The 20,506-nt window shown below is 40.7% G+C and overlaps 1 protein-coding gene across 1 annotated transcript; it reads left to right on the forward strand.

Moving 5' to 3' along the window:
* Positions 1–5,171: 5,171 nt before the first annotated feature.
* Positions 5,172–14,309, forward strand: mtnr1c (melatonin receptor 1C). Its single transcript, XM_069696716.1, has 2 exons — positions 5,172–5,568; positions 13,414–14,309. Exons 1-2 carry the CDS (start codon positions 5,376–5,378, stop codon positions 14,277–14,279), a joined length of 1,059 nt encoding a protein of 352 aa, XP_069552817.1. The 5' UTR covers positions 5,172–5,375; the 3' UTR covers positions 14,280–14,309.
* The last annotated feature ends 6,197 nt before the right edge of the window (positions 14,310–20,506 follow it).

A 20,506-nucleotide genomic window follows, 5' to 3' on the forward strand; every position in this document is an offset into this window, starting at 1 on the left:
GCATTTATTTTAAATGTTCTTAGTTATATAAATAGACGTATTTGTTTGGTGCTGTCAAAAAGTGTATTCCATGGAGAATCTCGTGTATGATTTTGTAGCATTTTTAATTATATGTCGATGTTTTTTTTCCATTTTATAAAACTGAATATACATGAAGGCTACCGAGGCTAATGACCATCTGAAAGCAAGCATTTGTCATGCAGGAAAAGAACAGCTTAAACAAATTTAGTTATTTTGCTTTGAATTTGATTATTTCCCGTCTATACTTCTCTCAAGTCAAATTGTCTGCTGTGAAGAGGCCTTTAATAGTGGTGGCACAGGAGGTCAGGAGATGGGATGGAGGTCTGCGTTTGGTCTCAAATAGAAAACCTTTGACTTCCGCTTCTCAGGTAATTAAAGACATGACTTCAAGGGGATGCCAATGTTTCTCTGGGTCCGTCATGGGTTAGCAAGTATGAATGTTTTTCCATGCCATTAGCTGGTATTTTAGGGTTTGGTATTTTGAGATTGTTTTGGAGTGTTTCTGCCAATTTATGGCTGAAAACCACATAGGCTACGGTTGCAATGCTGAACTAATGCTTTTCTCTGAAGTTCCTTCCTCAGTTTCTCAGAAGAGGTGAAAAATAAGAATAGAATAAAAACAATACATAAATGCAGCAGTACTGTAAAAGATAACGCATATCTTTGGCATGTCTGACTGTTTGTTGTTGACCAGTTAGGCCTATAGACTAGAGGGCAGGGCAAACTATGTGTTGATGATGGGGAAGATGATTGGTGACTTGATCATAATACCTCCTTCATTACATTTCAGTGACACATAATCAGTGAAAAGACAGAAACTACGAGGTGTTTTACGTTATTATTGTGTCAAACTTACAAAGAGGAATCAATACCTAAACTGTTTATTTCTGGAGCAGAAATAGAAGATTTAACTTTTAGTTTTACTTTTAATCATTTACTCTAAAATGCAAAAACAGCGACAGGATACCCTGAAGGGAAAACATGTCACCTCTCAAAAAAGTAAGCCGCATAGTAACTCCTTCATAAGGTTTGCTGGTAGTGTCAAAGGACCTTTAGAAAACAGTCCACTCTGTCGTAATCATGAGCCTGTTTATGTCTGTCAAGGAGGAACTGTTGGGTTTTTCTCCAAACCGGTCTTAACCTCAAAGTGCCCTTAAGATGACACGTTAATGATTTGGAGCTATGTACAGAAAAATGAAGTGTAACGCTTCATTAAGTTCATAGGACGAGAAGAAACTGAACAAGGTGTGGATGCACAGCGTAAGTTTGTAATGACCAACCCACTGGTGGGATGCTGCTTGTTGCGATTATCAGGCCAAAGCCTGTAACGCTCCTGCTGGTCCACTAGAGGACGACGTGGCAGTGTCACCTCTTTCCCTTGCTGAGAGTCAAAAACCATATGGTTTCGGAAAACAAAACCATATCGCTAGATACCAAAGCAATTTGGTATAAAAAATATTTCTTTAAAACACACCCACATTGCTTTCCCAGGGACTCAAACCCAGGCATCAAGGGTGATAGTCTGTTGTCACATCCAACCATCCTGACTGCTTTAGCTTTTGTACTTCATCCATCACTTGACCTTTGTCACATGAATTTTGTCATGTTAAGTGCATCTATTTTCAGGCTAAGGCCAGGCCAACTGACACACTGTCCTCTGGTGGATCAGCAGGTGTGTTACATGCAAATCTCTGATTAAAGTGGGAAAATAAAAGACCTAATTTGTGTTTTCTTTTTGGAATAAGTATCTTAAGGATTAGTGGTATAACTAGATGAAATACCTACAGATATTGAAGACACATGAGCTTGGATTTACATAGTGTATAGGCTACTATGTGTGCTGGTGTAAACATGTGCATGGTTTTGGGTGTTATTTCACATCATTGCACTGTAATTCAATACACCTTAACGATAAAGTCACCATGTGTAGCATTTGAAGTTCTGACTTTGGTGGCCAGGGATTCTTAAAATTGAAAACGAGACCATGACCTGCACAGCTCTATCTCTGCTCAAATGCATTTCAATATGTGCATCAGTGAGTAAACGCATCATCATGACCAGCGCCTATCACACTTATTCAGACTGTCAGTTCAGAAGTACATTCAGTCTGTTGCTGCTTCAAGCTAACACATTAGGTTCAGTGGAAAAAACGTATCCTGCACATGCACTGCACAAAAGGTTAATAGTTCACCAGCCAATTATTTACAAAAGAGCTATCCCATCAACATTTTTTTTTTAAAGTCTTTTTTATATGCTTTTAACAATGCTGTGAATCACAATGAGCTCAGGGAAGTGAGGGAAGGGCCACTGGTAAAAGCTATTATTTGTTCAGTGACATTTGGTGCTCCAGATCTCTTCATGCGTGTACTGAACACCTCCACCATGCTGCTCTATTAGTTTTGTGGCACCAATAGAGACGAGCAAATTATGCTGATTTTAAAAATTTGGCCTACTTACCAATAACAAAGTCTAATATTGAGACTACTTTCATACTAATGCCAAAAAAAAATGAGGCTTTAATGTATAGATGCTCGACTGTATTTTTGATGCTAGCTACTTTATGAAAAGTTTGTCATTATTCTGTTTTGTTGGGTTCCTTGTTTTATTTTGAAATTACCCACCTTTTGTGTCTGTTCCGTTTACTTGCTTTACGTCCTTGTGTTTGTTTGTTTTTTGTTCCCGCGCTCACCGTTTACCTGCGTCTGGCTAACTTGTCTTCCTTCCTGGCTGTGAGTTCACAGCTTTATGTTACTCCTCGTGTGCGACTCTACCAACCCTGCGGAACAACGCGAGTAAAGTTTTCAATATGCTAACACCTCCTGCTTCCGGTGACATACTTTTGGGTCCTCTCCTCCGATGCACTAATGACAGTTTGGTGCCGTGCATGGCCTTATCAATGTAACTGTTATCTTTGGAAGTTAAAAAGAGTGGCTGAACCATACAGTAAACCTGCAGCCCAAAAGACAAAAAAAAAACCTGCTATGACTTTAGCATTAAAAGGACCATTTCATATTACAATTATTTTTTTTTTTCAAATGCTCAAAACAAAGCAGGCTCAAGGTAGGCCATGTTAAAGTAGGCTACTTGGTTTAAGTTGAGCAAATAACATGGGTACATTTTTAAAGATGAGAACACTGACTGCCGCTGGTCAATTTGAGGAAGTTGCGTGTTATTAGCAATTGGGCCATCTGTGAGACGATTATAATATCAGAGGAGGCTCCTTAAATCTTGAGCCATGCCTTGAGTGAGGCAGGATTGTTGCGCGTGTCTGTGTGACAACATGCATGAACACTATGGCAATAAAAGAACATTTTCCTAGATATTATTCACACTGACGCACCAAAAAAAAAACAGGAAGACAGCGAAATATATTCTCCCTCTTCTTTTGGTTGCCATCACAGCCAGCATCTGGTCAGGAGTGGGGCAGACTCAGCTGATCAAACCTCCGGTCTGTCCTCTCCTGCTCCCTGCGATCACCTCATGTACATCACACCGTGTCCACAGTCACACTGATCTGAAAAGGCATCTTTTTCTCTCCATTTGAGAGAAGGGCTATGCCATTTTTTTTCATCCCCGAATAGGAAACTTCTCCAAAATGCCCTCCAGACTGAATAAATTCAAACAAAAACAGTGCTCAGGGACAGCTTTGGAAAACATAAACGTTTACAGACAGGTGGTGAGGATTTTAGGATGCCAACTTTCTGTCGTCTTCAACCAGCTTTCTCTTCTCACTGGTATATTGTTCCAGTGGCTTTAACAATTATATTAAAGAAGACAATTTTGCAATAGTCAGAAATACAAAACAAAAATATATGATAATCAAACCTAAAAATTATGAAGGTAAAAATGATAATGCAATTGAGTTAGTAGAATTCCATTATCAATTGCTTTAATTTATGCATCATACAATGATGCTGTTCACAGCTCAGCCTTCACTGTTAACTTTAAATGTAACAAAATAAGAATTAAATAAAAAGTGAAGAACAAATTACAACAGGTTTTGTTATAGTAAGCCAACTCATTTAATTGACTTATAGGTTATAATTTGAATTTGGTTTACCAGCTCTTTGGTGGTCAACTGATTATAAACATGGTACACAATTTAAGTCAGTTCACATAGCAGCGATCAGTGTTGTTCCCATATAATAGACATAATACTAAAACTGTCCATTATATCAAATAGCCTACAATACAGTGTAATGTTTAGTAGATCAACATGACTGAATTGAACAAAGTATTCTGAATTATTTGAGAAACATTTCAAAGTTCTTGTGTCAGCTTGTCAAATGTGATTAGCCTACTTAAAAAAAACTCAACTCTTTGATCTGCTAAATGCCTTTGTGTTTTGGATTATTTTTGTCAGATCAATCAAGATGTGAGTTTTGGAGAGACCTCACTCCCCTGACATCATCACCGTGCAGAGCCAGCCGGCGAAATGAAAACGTTTTTATAAATGACGGAATTGTTTAAGTTCTTTTGTTGTATATTTAAAAGGTTGCGGTTGTTGATTTCAGAAGTGCTGATTGACAAAATGTACAGCTTCATAAAATCCCAGAAAAGGTCAAATTGCAGTCCTATTTTTTAGTTGCTAAATATTTGCCCATTTTTCCACTGTGGGAGTCTCTGTTGAACACATGAAGGCGCCATAACCATACACGAGAACCTCTTTCATTTGAATTATGATTAGTTAGATACTAAACCAAGTTATTAATGGCTGCTTTTACAGACCTTAAAATAAGCTAAACTTTGCTCGTCACGATTCTCAGCCGCTCCATGTTCAGTTGGATCACGCAAGTCGTTATTTAGAGTGGCGCGGTGAAGGGGGTCGGCACAAACAGGTCTATTTATAGTTTAGAAACATCTTACAATCTTAAATCTGACAGATTTTTTTTTTTCGATCTGACTGCCTGTTGAAGTAACTGAACACAAATATAGCCTTTATTAATGCTCTCAAAGCCAGCACGACTCTCCACTGCACCGTGTAGGATCTCGCATTCCCATTACGCACAGGAGAGCGCTCACATGCCTTCTGGATGAGCTCTCCTGGCAGAGTGGCAGGAGCCTCGGTGACCGTTGAGTACCACACGGAGGACCTGCGTGAAACACGAGCTTTTTCCATCTTTACCACCTCAGAAACCAAATTCTTGAATTTCCCTGCGTGCGTAAAGAGTGTAACATGTCATGGCTCGCGCCCTGCTTCCACCGCGGCGTCGGATGAGTGTAGTTCCGTGCCTTAAGAAGTTCAAGACTCCCTCCAGGAAAGTCTTTTTGAATATTCGGACTGTACTTTCCCCTTTTTCTTTTCAACTGAACATTGGAGTGTTGCCATCATGGCCGCTGCATCCTGAGGCGAGATGGAGTTAGAGGTGAAGGATGTGAACGGTTCGAACTGTTCGCGGAATGAGACCGACGGCGAGCTGAGCGCGTCCTCCACTGGAGTGTCCACTGCGCTGGCCAGCGTGCTGATCTTCACCATCGTGGTAGACATCCTTGGCAATGTCCTCGTCATCCTGTCCGTTTACAGGAACAAAAAGCTCAGGAATGCAGGTGAGACATAAAAGATGTAGGGAAGAGTTGCTGTAGACACAGTTTGGTGTAAAATAATGATGGAAATATGCTTTATTGGTGACATCCAGACATTTAGAGTAGAGCTGGGGAAGTTTAAAAAATAAATAATTATTTGATCAAAATCATTGTTAAATATTTCGTTTTAATACCTCATACAAATTTGCTGAGCAACTGACTTAAAACAAAAACAACACCTCTGTCAGTGTCTGAGATGCAACATGCTTTCCTCTCCTCATTCGCAACTCCAATTATGTAATGTAACATGCAGCCTGTGACCCCTGCATTGTACAATGAAGCTGCTTTCTGAAATCAGCCTCTGATCTCAGTGTGATGGAGCCTCCACAGCCTTGCATGTCTGCCTTCACATCTCTTCATAAATAATCACACCCTCTTCCCCCCACCTGCCTGTATCCTTGGTTTCTCCATCCCACATAAATCACCTCCCACCTGTATAGTGTCCCATGAGCAGCCAAGGTGAGAGACACTGTTGTGTGGCTCCTTTGTCCTTTTTGCGCTTTTATGTCAAACACAACCTTGTTTTCTCCAGTTACATTTTAGATGCTCTTGACAGCAGCGTGAAGGTGAAAAAGACATTCATTATGCCCACCTTCACGTCATTTTTCTTTTTTGACAAATATACTATCATTACTCAATTGCCCCCTGTAAGCTCTAGCTTGTAGTTTCAAATGACTACTGAGCTCCTGTCACGCCCACTGCTTGGTGCTATTCTGGAAATCAGCTCATATATTGTTTACTAATGTCAGATTTCATGAAGGGACTACGTTAAAAATATTAGTGAGGAGGGCTGAAGAAGGGTGTGTTGGGTTTTTAGCTGGAAAAAAGCTGATCTGATTTTCTTTACTCAGATTTCAATTATGTTTCAGTCTCTTCTTGTGACACAGTTAATGGTCACTCACATGGTTGCACTAAAATAAGTGATAGCCGTCTTGTGAGTCATGTTTTCTAACGGTGCTCTTTATGGGGAGGACAGCTGCACTCTTTTAATCAGGGTTTTAGTTTGCTCCTCGTAATCAATTAGTAGCCGACGTAAAAAGTATCTTTTTGAGAGACAGACAAGCATAGATCTTTCAAATTATTAGCAATTGAACATATCCTCCCTAACAACATGTCACTTCCTAAAACTTCATTCGAGACTCTTGTGAACATTTTTATAAAGGCGCGCCAAAGTGGAATTGACAAGCAACAAAATGCTGGTCCCCTAAATTGAATACACTCAGATATTCTCCTGCTTTAGCCTCATATCTTCTGCTGTGACCAACAGCTTTGACTGGCTACTGTTAGAAAATGTTAGCAAGCCATTCAGTGATTTAATCTTTTGTCCAGCTGCAAGTAGTAAGCAGACAGCAACACAGTCAGAGAGCTCATACAGTCCCAAAAACAGACACATTAATCAGTCATATCAAATTTGCAAATTATGTTTGTTGAAGTTTATGTCAGTCTACAAAACAGATCATATTATTTTTTATATAGGCAGCTTTGTTTGGCATCAAACCTTGTGTAGTGACCAAAAAAAGAAGAAAAGAATAAAAGAATCACACATGCTATTCACAGCAATAAACATAAATGGCAAGCCCGCAGGGTGCATTACATAAGTAACAATTGTAAGACACGTCATTTATATTTGATTTTCAGACCGGCAGAAAAATAGGAGCACATTTTGCTTTGATCTACATGACCAAATCTCATGATTTTGTGGTCTAAAAAGTCAAGAACACCGAGATGTGTTTTCAGCCTCTGTGTCTGAAAACACATCTACAGGCTGCGAAAACTGTACGTTTGATGTTGTGCCACTTTGAACTTAAAGGTCCAGCAGAAGAAGCAGTGTGCACCACAAACCCAGCAGCTGCATAAAAGTAAAGCCAGGAGAGCCTTCAGCTCAGACAAAAGATGGCAACTTAATAATCACAACATGATGCTAATGAGAACATGTGAATGAGGCAGCAAGATTAGATCAGGGAGTGTTTTAAATAATGAGTTTTTAATTACAATTTCAAATACATTACATAACGCATGTAACGTGTTCCCGTGTACACCGGCCAAAAAGTAGTTAGGCAAGAAGTTTCGGAGCCCGAAGAGTAATTTGATTATCTGGTTTGCTAAACTGACACAGCTGACTGACCTCAAACAATGAGGTATAATTAAATGGCCTGTTCAAAAGTCTACCTCATGCTGGTGGACTGTGAACGCTGCACTGATTGTGCACCTCATGTCACTGTTCCCCGACTCTAATTGGACTGAGTGACAGGTCCCGTCACATGAGAGTCCTCCTCGGTGTTGGCTGGCATGTACGAGTAGAAACCTGAAACTCCTGCAGAAGCTCAGACTCTCCTGCTATCTTTTTCTTTTTTCAAAGTGTGTCCTTAAGTGACTGACATTGTTCCTGTGGTTAGCCTATCAACAATCTCATCTCCGTTCTTAACAAGCTATTTATAGGTTTTATATGAATGTTTAATTGTACAGAGTTTCTAAAAAGGAAAGCATGCACACGATCTGAGCTTAAGATCCTGCCATAAAACGTGTTTCTGTCATAGACAGCTATTTTGTGAAGGGTTTGATAGGTTTCAGTTTAATACAGCAACATTGTGTGGGCCTGCAATAGGTTTAAGTTCACTTCTTTTGCAGTGAGTAAAATCCACACTCTGATATATATTTTTGTGGAATCCGGTGTGTCAGGCAGACTGCTGAAAACATCCCAACCCCTCTCTCCATTACACGTTATTCAGACTGCTGGTTTGCTTCCACACACACACACACACACACACACACACACACACACACACACACACACACACACACACACACACACAGCAGCAGGACCTTTCCGCTCTGCTTCACTTCAACACACTCGCTTTGCACGATGTCTCCATATCTCCCTCCACCACCCAACACACCCCCCTCCCCTTAAAAAAACCCAAACACACATATTCATGTACATGCACACATTTGGTAGATGCTTCTTCTGAGTGACATTATATTTGTGCCTCGATATCTGAATATATTTTGTGGAGAATTGTTAAGTTGTGCAAATGTAATAGAGCAGAGTAGAGCGTAGCGCGTGGCCCTATAGGACTGCCAATGGGGTGTTAACACGAGTTTCCCACTGGGGATGGCCATACTAAAAATACACTGACTAAATGCACTCTTGAGAGAGAGGGGGGGGTGGGGGGGGGAGGTGAAGGGGAGCAGATGGAGCAAAGAATGAAAGAGTGAGCCTGTGTGCGCATGTGCATGTAGTTTGTGCCACCGTGTCAGGAGCCTTGGGTCGTGGGGTGTGTAATTTTTATTAAATCATGCATTACTTCCCCTCAGTCACTCCGCAGTCATGAATAAAACCCCAAAACTGGAGCGTCCAGAGGGGGGTTAATTGAGTCAGTGGACTTAGTGAGTCAAACCAGAAGTCAATTTAAATTGACAGAACAGATCTACGGGGAATATCACTTAGCACACCACATTAAACATGGCTTCTTTTCCCGACCACTAAATAGTAGATGACATTTCGTTTTTTTATGTGGCAACTGGGAAGTAGGACATCAGCAAACCACACCTGGATGAGGTAAACGCAGCCTCATGTTTACCTTACAACGAGTCTCTTCTTCCACTGGAGGAGGCTCTTTGTTAGAATTTGCATATTTCACCCTTGTCCTCCTACGTTTCAGGGATTAACAAGTAAACCAGACGCTGCTTGTGTCCCGATGGTCTGATTTCTCTCCGGGCCAGTGAGTCTTATCTTCTCAGACGTAGGGGTTCCGATTGGTAGATGGCCTTTGATGATGACGATGATGTTTTTGGCTGAGCTCAAAGCAGGCTGCATCACCAAAAGGCAGCTCATGTCAGTTTAATGCTATACTTTGGAGAAAAAAATTCTCTGGCCCCTTGAACTCGAGTTCACGGAGTCGTCAGGACTAATTCATCAGTGCCGATGCCCTTGCCGAAAGGTTATTCTTGCTTATTTATGATAACTTGACGAAGTCCAATGTAATCTAAATCGGGATATGCACTTGTAGTAATAAGTCTTGCGCTGCTGACATTCAGCTGGATTCAAGCACTGCCAACCCTCCTACACACTTTTAGGAATTCTTCTTTCCTTCAAAGGTGTATAAATATAGCTGGGTGAAACAAAGCGAAGTATATCAAGTTTCCAGTATGAGCAGTGAGAGTGATGGGATACAGACGGTGTGTTTTACAGAGGAACAGAAGCCCCTGAGATTCACATGTGCACACAACCATGGAAGTCGTGAGATTGGAAATGGACTCAGCCGGCAGGCTTTTGTTTTGTCTTTTGGTTTGTTTATCTCACTCACTTGCATCCTCATTATGTACATATTCCTGCTCCAGCATTGCTCCCTTTTTATTTCCTACATTGTTATTTTCACTGTTCAGAACTATTCAGATGGAATAATGTGCTATAAATAAGCCTATATTGTATACGCAGCCTATTTATTACACATACAGGTTTATACTATGGGAGGGATGTTGTGAGACACTTTCTGTCCAATACATTTTTCAGTATGCTGCAGTCTGGTGTGTGCGCTGGATGATTCTGGTGACAAATAATCTTGATTCACCCACACTGAGCTGAATAGCTCTGTGATATACCGGTTTAATTTATGTTTCATTCACCAACATTTTTTATGACAGACAAGGAGGGAGAGATACACCAGGAAAATTCACGGGGTGGTCGCTCAACTCTCAGGAGCCACTTTAAGGCAAGAATCAGTTGATCTGATGCAACATTTCACTCGGTTGACAGTTTTGTGTGAGAGTACTATGAAATCAGATAATTACAAAGCTGGTTGTGTCAGAGAAGTTAAAGGCTGCTTTTGAGCTGTCCTTTATGGCCTGGAACCAATCAGCATTCAGGTTAAGCTCTATTCAACTCTCACTTGATAATTTGAGCTCCCACAGATGTCAACGGGCACGACTCTATTTTTGTATGTAGGTGTGAGAAAATCTTTGTTAGTTGTCTCTTCTACAATAAATCAATAATCGTTTAAGTGCTGTGTTTGGGTGTGATAAGCTTTAGGCTGGCCAAGCTGGTTAATTAAACAGGGTGAGGTAATGGTCCAGCCAATGTTTTAATAATGGATGCCAACAAAACAAGGGAGTCATCTGGTCGCTTCACAGCGGTGTTTTAGCACTTACCTCATCCTGCGACGATAAGCGAGAGACAGGCTTCAGCCTGAGAGAGCTGTGCGGCTGGAGCATTCCCGGTCCAGCCAGCGCACATGATATCACTGAGCCACATGATGTCAGCGAGGAATCAAACCTCTGCACAATGACAAATGCACACAGCCGAGTCGTGCGAGCGTCACAAATACAATCTGACAGATTTGCCCACTGAGCTGACTCGAGGATGAGGAACAAATGCTTTTATTTTTATCTCAGCAGGCTTGAGAGACGACTCGTGCTGTTTTAGTCACTTGGAAATTGACCTGAATATGCAGGTCGGTGGAAAAATGTAAAATTAACATTTGTTTTTCCTCGAAAATAAAAGAAAAAAAAAATTTCACCGGTTAGGAGGAATATATCACTCATAATGTTTTACATTCACCACGCTGAATGAATCAAGTTCAGGTGGGTAAATCAAAATTAGATTGGTTGCTAAACAACATGCTGTCGCTGTGTTGTCCCCGGGGGTGCAGGGATTATAATAGGTTTTGAATTCGGAGGATTGATGGCCAACATGTGTTTTAAATCCACTCCCATCATCGGCCTATCTGCCAATCAACGCTGTTGTTTCAGCTGTGGTCTTGGTGAGCTCCAGCCTTGTTGTGCCTCCACATTTAAACTTCAGGAGGCGGTTAATATCAACCCTGGAATTGCCCCAACGTCTGACACTAAATGTTGTTAAAATGAGGCACATTAATCTTGTACTTATGGTTATTAACAGAAAACACAAATGTAAATGCTAACCAGTGAAGGCACGGTGCATAAGAGTCCGAATCTTAGACAATGGTCATGATAAGCAGTGCGTAATTATATTTACATACTATTTTTTTTAAATCATGTAGTTTCAATCAGTTTGACACTTTTTACTACCGTGAGTGCCTATTATACAATAAGGTCTCTGAAAAGACAAACTGTATTTGTTGGTTGTAAACAAAAAAAAATGTTGTCAAGTCAAACTTTATCGTGTGTCTTTCCTGAAATGTGTAGCCGGCACAAAGAACACACTCTTTATTGCACAACATGTAATCATAACTTACAGGAAGCTTATGATTTGAACGCACCGATTGAATTGTGTGGTTGCTCCGCTATATATTCCTGTTATCCATCTCCTTATCTGACACTAAATTTGATATATTGTTTTATTCCTCCCCACCCAGAACAGCTGCATTGTAACAACATCAGATGTAATTTTCTATAATTCACATCTTGTGAGGCGATCCAGTGTCGCACCAGCATCATCTCTGGCCGCAGGAAAGGAACTTGTTTGGACATAATCAGACATTTAAATCACCCATTTCCTAGTTTTTAAAGTTATAGTCTTGTGTTTTAAATGTCTTGACTGTCTTTTCCCAGGGGCAAAGCAGCTTAAAAAAAACAGCCTGATTTAAGAATTCCATTGGTGGACCTGCCAGAAAAGACAAATGAAAGAAAAAAGAAAAACAGTCTTTAGGCCTGCTATTAATCTGTCGCTACCTTGACTAAATATATTTGTGGGTTACGGTGGCCTATATTTGGGGAGGTAAACTCTTAAGTTCATCAGCAAAACGAGTCCGCAGCAATGATAGCGCCAAGTATAGAACAATGACAGGGGGAAATAAATTGGAGATCATTATTGTTGGTGCAACTAACTACACATCAACTCTTCTGCATTGCATTATTATTTAAACCGGTTAGTTTAAAACAGAAGTTTGGTGAACTTCCTCCGATTCTCCGTTGCTGTCAATGCAGTATGCGAGTTTCTTTTCCCCCAGAAGGGCGCATAGTGATGAGAACCCGCCCTGGATGATGAAATGCAGGGTCTGATCTACAGCAGCGAGCACCGATACTAGCAGCTCTACAAGGCTGAAATATAGCACAGCACTGCTTTGAGCTAAACACCTGCAAGTTTCCATGCTAACAATGACAATGATAGTATGTTTCATATGATGTTTATAGCAGATTTAATGTTTACCATGTTAGTTTAGCTTGTTAGCAAGCTAATCATTGCAAATTATCAAAACTATGGGGTTGATGGGAATGTTAGTTTTGAAGATATTAGGACATGAAAGTACTGGACAAAATACATTTTGAGCAAATGATATAAGATCATCAGAAATAGTGCAATTCATCTTGCCAGAGACAAGACCATTTGGACAATGTGTCATATCCCAGTAGTTGTTGAGATATTAACAAATGTGAGCGACTTTATGGTGCTAAAGGAAAAGTCAGGGGACCATGTTTTAGATTTTATGGCAAACCATTTAATAGGAGTTGAGATATTTCAGCCTGGACCAATGTGGACTTGCAGACCAACAGACCCCCATTAGCATCCATAGAGTCATGACACGAGCATAGCCTCCCTAAACATGTTGTTAGTCAGTGTAAAAGGGGTTGTGACACAGAGTGGTTGCAATAAAATATACTTGGATCCAGCTGGAGATCACGTTGTAAAAGCTTAAGCAAAAATGAGCCACAAGAGGCACAGTGAAGTTGCTCTTTTATGATGGAAAAGTCATAGTCACACCTCCAGTGACCCAGTTTATTTTAAGGAATTTAACCCTGAGCGTGAAGTAAAAAAGGAGTGCTGTGTATTTCAATTATAAAGTAGTCTGGGTCACGTTTTGTCTGCTACCTTCACCTCTTCTGTTTCTTTAGGCAACATCTTTGTGGTGAGCTTGTCTGTGGCGGACTTGGTGGTGGCGCTGTACCCGTACCCTCTGGTCCTGACAGCCATCTTCCACAATGACTGGACAATGGGCGACCTGCACTGCCAGGCTAGCGGCTTCATCATGGGCCTCAGTGTCATCGGCTCCATATTCAACATCACGGCCATCGCCATCAACCGCTACTGCTACATCTGCCACAGCCTCCACTACGATCGCCTGTACAGCCTGAGGAACACCTGCTGCTACCTGGGCCTCACCTGGCTGCTCACCGCCATCGCCACAGTGCCCAACTTCTTTGTCGGCTCGCTGCAGTATGATCCTCGCGTGTACTCCTGCACCTTCGCCCAGACTGTCAGCTCGTACTACACCATCTCAGTGGTGATTATCCACTTTCTGATCCCGCTGCTGGTGGTGTCCTACTGCTACATGAGGATATGGGTGCTGGTGATTCAAGTGAAACATCGGGTTAAACCGGAGCAAAGGACCAAACTGAAACCTAGCGATGTGAGGAACTTCCTGACTATGTTCATGGTGTTTGTGTTGTTTGCTGTGTGCTGGGCTCCACTGAACCTCATTGGCCTGGCCGTGGCTATAAACCCTGTGAAAGTTGCGCCCAACATACCCGAGTGGCTCTTCGTCATGAGCTACTTCATGGCATACTTCAACAGTTGCCTCAATGCCATCATATATGGACTACTAAACCAAAACTTCCGCAAGGAGTACAAGACGATCCTCCTTGCTCTTTGCATCCCACGTTTGCTCCTCATGGAAACCTCCAGGTGTGGCACAGAGGGGCTGAAGAGTAAGCCTTCGCCGGCTGTAACGAACAATAATGTAGCAGAGATAAATGTATAAACTAATATTTCACTGGGCAAATGGATGTGTCGTGATTCACCCTGTGCCTTTTCGAGATGTGTATCGTTTTCATGTTGTAAAGATACATTTGTGTTTGGAGAGGACGCTGCTGCTATCCTATTTCTTTCAGCCCGTCAGACTCCGTTTCTCCATCAGAAAAAATATCAGCAGTGCACCATGTTCCACTGTGACTGCCGCTCTGCATTTTCATTCAAAAAACAGGCCAGCAACTGGTGAACAAGCTGGAGAAAGAAAAACATAAACAAGTCACCCAAAACATTTGGATCATGGATGGTAGTCAGGTGTGAAAATTACTGTCATACAGACACTCCATCCCCACCATAGAGCCTATTTGTTTTTTCTGTGTAGGGAGGGAGACTTTATTTTTCAAGCCACATCGCAGCACATGTACATGTGCACGAGAATGACTGCCTATTTGCACAGATCAATTGTGTGTGTGTCAGCGACATAGTGAAAATAAAAAAAAATATATATTTTTTTATCCCTAGTGTCTTTGCGATCGTAAATGCAGCATTAAATGATGGAAAAGCCTGAAGGTTGGTCATTTCCCCTTCAATGAAATCCTTAATGTAATTTTATATTCAAACAGAAGCCTTTGTTCAATGCTCGGGCCAATTACCTCAAATTTAATGCTGTTATTCGGATTTTAGAGACAGCAAAGATACAATCTCAAACATTTTAGCTTATGTCAAAATACATGCACAGTTAATTTTGAGAGTATGAACATCTCAGGCTCATTTTCACTGTGAAAGTGGGCTTATTAATTCACCATGATGCTGCTTCACCCTCAGGCTTGGCTTCTGAGCTTTGCTTTCTTCACAATTTACACTGGGAAGATTGTGGAAGCTTTTGCTCTGGGTTTTTAACTCAAGAAAAAGAAAAAAACAACACTTTGTGTGTTAATGAAAAAATTACTGTCTTGTTTGCCAAACTGAGTTCTTTCTCGCCGTTTTTAGTCCAATCGAACAAAACTGTCTTTTCACTATTTTCAACTTTCTCTGACTAAAATATTCAAAGGCCCAATGTGTCAATGTGACACATTCTTTATATGATGCTCTGTTACTGGAATATTACAGAGGTTAAACTTTCCCGGCATCTAATTCAGGATTTGTAAACATTCTCAGATTATTTTACATTACAGATCCATTACCTGACTTTTATTCTGGTGTCCGGCTATGCGGTCCAATGTCTGATTACATTAAACCATCAGTGGATGATTATTGATGCAGGAATAGCAATCTGAATCCATGAGGGATCTTGGCTCAGGAAAGCAACTGTCCCTACAGAGTCAGGTGCTGTCAAGTTGCAGATTCGCAAAAATGACACAAAACTGTTTATTTACGCATCTTACAAATCAGCGTCTGTGATGTGGAAGAGTGCAGCAGCCCACATGCCAGTACAAGGTCAGCCACAGATGAGTGGCTAAAGCGGCTCGGGGGGGGGGGGGGGGATGACAGCGTCGTCTCTTCCCCTACCAAAGAGCCACAGACTAATGGCTTTCATCGTTCTTCCTTCTCGTCTCCCCTTCCATTCTTCACTCTCCTTTTCTTACTCGTTTTACCTGCACAGTTTATTCTGTCTGCTAAAGCATCTTGTGAGATTTCTGAACATCCTTTTTGTCTTATTTCTGAGAGTTAAATGAGAAGCCAAATCACAACAGGGTACTTAACACAGTCCTTACAAAACAACTTTACAGAGTCACCTAACAATTCAACAATTTCCATGTGAGTGGTTGGGAGATAAAATCTCCCCTTCAGCAGGAAAAAAACCCTCTGGGCGATAGGAAGGAAAAAAACTCCCTTTTACAGGAAGAAACTTCCTCTGCCCACAAAGCTGAAGCCGGGGGATTGTTAGCTAAGCATAAAATGTTGAGGCATTGAACAAGAGCTACCATATCTCTTTCCAAAGATTAAGGCTGTGCTCCAAGCGTATTTTCCTTAGTACACTCGCATATAGTACTCTAACATACGTTAGTACACTGACTTGTGGAGTATTTAAATTTTGAGAGGGTAGTGTTGTCTCGCTGCACACTGCCGTTCTGCACAGACCGGAAATAAACTCAGCATGTGAACACATCACCTGCCAAACTCTCTGCAGCTTTAATTATTTTACTCAGAAATGAACGTGATTTTGTGCCCTCTGTTTAACACACTCAATAAACACACTGATGGCTTCTTTCCGGCAGCAGTAGTAAAGAAGAAACACGTTTTTGCGGCGTTCTGCAACAGCTGTAACTTCCTCAGACGCCTTAATTAAAAAATTCTTTACATCTGTGGTCCCACCCCTTCCTCCTCGTAGCCGAGATGGCGCCGGTTTAGGGTGGAAAGTGTCCAGTGTTACACACGTATTTTTTGGACCGTCTTGAGTGCATCATCCCGTTACTCATAGATCACTGTGTAAAGACACCATTTTGAACACAGCAATAGGCTACTGATGGCCTCTGTCCAACAGCACTACAGTGGTACAGGAGGAAACTGCAGCAGCTGCAGTTTGAAAATACTTTGGTGTGTACTTCGAAATACGTCGGTGGTCCCTCTCTTTCTGCTTTGCAGTCAAGATGGTGGCCATTGAGCGTGGACCACTACATATTTGGACCATTTTGAGTGAACCATCGGGTACTTATAATGCACTGCATGTTTTCATACTCGTCAGTGCTAGTGCGCAAGTACCGCATTTGGAACAGCATAAATCTAAAGTTTTTAGACCATTATATTCGATTTGTTTAATTAATAATAAAAAAAATTGGCAAGTTGAAGCTTTATTTTTCCTCTTAAGATCAAGAGAAAAAAATATTGTTAGTTTGATAAATACCCCTCATTATAAAACATGTTTGTCACTTTTTTGATAAATGATAATTTGTGAACCAAATGGGGCTTTTTAACACCAAACATTGATAGAAAAGACTGTGGCGTAACTCATTACTGAGCAGTTAAATCCAAAATATGACCCAGAATCCAGCTGAAGAGCTCAAATGATCCACCCACCCTGTCATTTGGCCTGTGATTTAATATAAAGGGCAATCGCTTGTGAAAACATTTTTCTTACCGTTATGTTCAAAGACTGCTTGATCCATCCATGCTGTCCTACATTATAGGATCCATCATAACTCGTGACTTTATTTTTCTAATTTCACATTCATGTGTGGTTCTGTCTCGCTGTGAGATGTGGGCTTTCTAAAAAAGTGGTTTACAGTCTGTCTGGTTTCTCTGTAACATCAGCTCTATTATTTCTTTTGCTTTGGCTGCTACTATGTCTCGGGTAAGCATAAGTCACTCTATAAATCTCTTTGTATTGCCGTTGCATTGAGAGGAGTCAAAATCTAATATGAATAATATCGTTTTATTTGTTTCACAAGTCAGGTCTTCTTCTCTTTTTATTTGTATAAATACATCAGAGAGTTGAAGTGCTCTGGGCCACATCCATCTGATGTCACAGAGCATTTATTCTCAAAACCGGACCAGGTGGAACGAGGCATAAATGAATTTGTCTGTGGAAATGATACTCTACTCCCTCCACAGCCGTGTGTTTACTGGCTTATTGTCTTCCCCTCCTCAGTGGTATGTGTGCATGAAGGGGCCTCCAAGAAACATCATTTGGGGAGATAAGGATTATTTCCACAGCAGCAGAACTCCACCACAAATGTGGCTAACACAAAATAGATGAGCAATGAGGCATTATATGGCCTCAACGCCATAACATGATGTTTTTTTCTTCCCGCTGGATGAAGCCAGACGTAACTCTTCTCTCTGCACACAGGAATTTCTAAAGCTCTTGCACATCATTGCATTTTACAGCAGTGGGGTCTCACTGTGGGCTTCTGCTACAATAGCAAGTCTCCTAATGGACTTGTGCATTGGGTTTAGCACTGCTTATGTTCTCATGCATATGATGCGTTCCTACATGTCCCGATGGGCTGTGGGTCACAATACTACAAGGAGGTTTTTGGTGTCATGAGTCCGAGGAAGCCAATGAGAGAAAGAAACGGGGAGGACGGTGATTACTTGACGTCATTTGTAGACTGAATACAGGAGGGGAATTGTAGATTTCTTAATGTTTAATTATTTCTACTTGACAAAATGCTCCCATGCTCCCTGTTTGTTGACAGTATCTCTAGAGTTCCCCGATACTGAAGATGTATTGAGATCATCAATACAACAAAAATCCACCAGTACTAGTAGTCTTGCAGAGAGTACAAAAATTAAAATGACACAAAAAAAATTCTGCAGAAAAATACACTTTCACTGATATTAAAGTATTAAATTTATATTTATGATGCATTCACAAAAAGGAGATTTATAGCTGGTCATGGTTGAACTTTTTTCAAGACTACTTTATTTACAGCCAAGTGGCTCAAACTAATGGTTCGACCCCCTCCTGAGGAGACCCCATACAAGTTTTTATAATTTTATCTCTTTGTAACTCAAACATTTACTTGAATAATTCACAACTTAAAGGAGGCACAGGGTCCCAACTAAACATTTTTTTTTTCAAAGTTGTTGTGAGCCAAAAAAGGCTGGAACATCTGTTTTAGTCTTTAACAACCCTTACAGAAAAAAAAACACTTGCATTTCCTTTGTTTTCCACAAAGGACACATGTATGACACATGTTTACCACATGTTGCAACTTATGATCACATATGTGGGAAAGTTTTCACATGGGATTCTACAATCCTGTTTCTAAAAAAAAGTTGGTACGCTGTATAAAATGTAAAAAAAAAAACAAAAAAAAAAAAACCCAGAATGCAATGATTTTCAAATCACATACATCCATATTGAATTGAAAATAGACCAAAGACAACATATCAAATGTCGAAACAGAGAAATTCCATTGTTTTATGAAAAATATATGCTAATTTTTAGCTTGATGGCAGCAGTACATCTCAAAGAAGTTGGGACAGAGGCATGTTTACCACTGTTTTGTATGACTTCTTTTTGCGACACTCGAAATGTTTGGGGACTGAGGAGACCAGTTTCTGGAGTTTTGGAAGAGAAATATTGTCCCATTTTTGTCTGATATAGGATTTCAGCTGCTCAACAGTTCAGAGTCTGCCGAGTTGTACACCAAAATGTATAAACGGGTGACAGGTCTGGACTACAGCCAGGCAATTTTAGCACCTGGACTCTTCTACTAGAGAGCCATGCAGTTGAAATGTGTGCAGCTTGTGGTTTGGTGTTATTTTGCTGAAATAAATAAGGCCTTTCCTGGTAGAGACATTGTCTGGATGGCAGCATTTGCTCATCCAAAACCTGTACATATCTTTTAGCATTTATGGTTCCTTCCCACAAGTGCAAGCTACCCATGCCACGTGCACTAATGCATCCCTATACTGTCACGGATGCGGGCTTTTCAACTGTGGGCTGATAACAATCTGGATGGTTCCCTCTCCTCTTTAGTCCGGAAGATGCAGAATCAATGTTTTCCAAAAAGAATTTCAAATTTAGATTTGTGAGACCACAGAACAGTTTTCCACTTAGTCTCAGTCCACCTTAAATGAGCTCGGGCCTAGAGAACACAGCAGCATTTCTAGATCATGGTATAGGGTTTCTTCTTTGGATGGTACTGTAGAGTTGTAACCAGCATTTGTGGATGAAGCGATGAATTGTGTTCACAGACAATGGTTTCCGGAAGTGTTTCTTAGCCCTGACTACGATTTCCACTTCAGAATTGTGTCAGTTTTTAATGCAGTGCCTCCTGAGGGCCTGAAGATCACAGCCAAAAGTACATTTCCTATGGGCAAAAAAAATTGCTTTAAAAAAAAAAAAAAAAAAAAAATTAATTATATAAAAAGGACAATATTTCCCTCTGAAATGTAGAGAAGTATAAAAATGGAAATACTCAAGCAAAAATAGTACCTCCATACTAAATGGTTACTTTCTGCCACTGCATAGTACTAAGAGGAAAATACTTGCTGACATTAATGAATGCTAATAATAATCCTCACCCCTGGCCACAGTTGTACATGCAGCAAATAAATAGCTTTGACTATTTTTAAAGCATTTTAATTCCTACTCTCGTTTGAAATGGAAACTGTAATGACAGCAGCAGTCCCCTGTTACAGTCTCTAAATATTTTCTGAAGGACACTGTCGCTTGGTCAAAACAACAGGTGTGGAGTGTAGAGTGCCTCATTTTTGGCATGGGTTATATATATCTATATATATACAATGAAAACAGCATAATTAGGAGTTCACACACATAGAGCCATG

This window comes from Brachyistius frenatus, unplaced genomic scaffold (genome assembly GCF_029030835.1).
Source record: "Brachyistius frenatus isolate BFR_SWC_R1_liver_20210118 unplaced genomic scaffold, ASM2903083v1 Contig_22, whole genome shotgun sequence".
NCBI lineage: Eukaryota > Metazoa > Chordata > Actinopteri > Embiotocidae > Brachyistius > Brachyistius frenatus.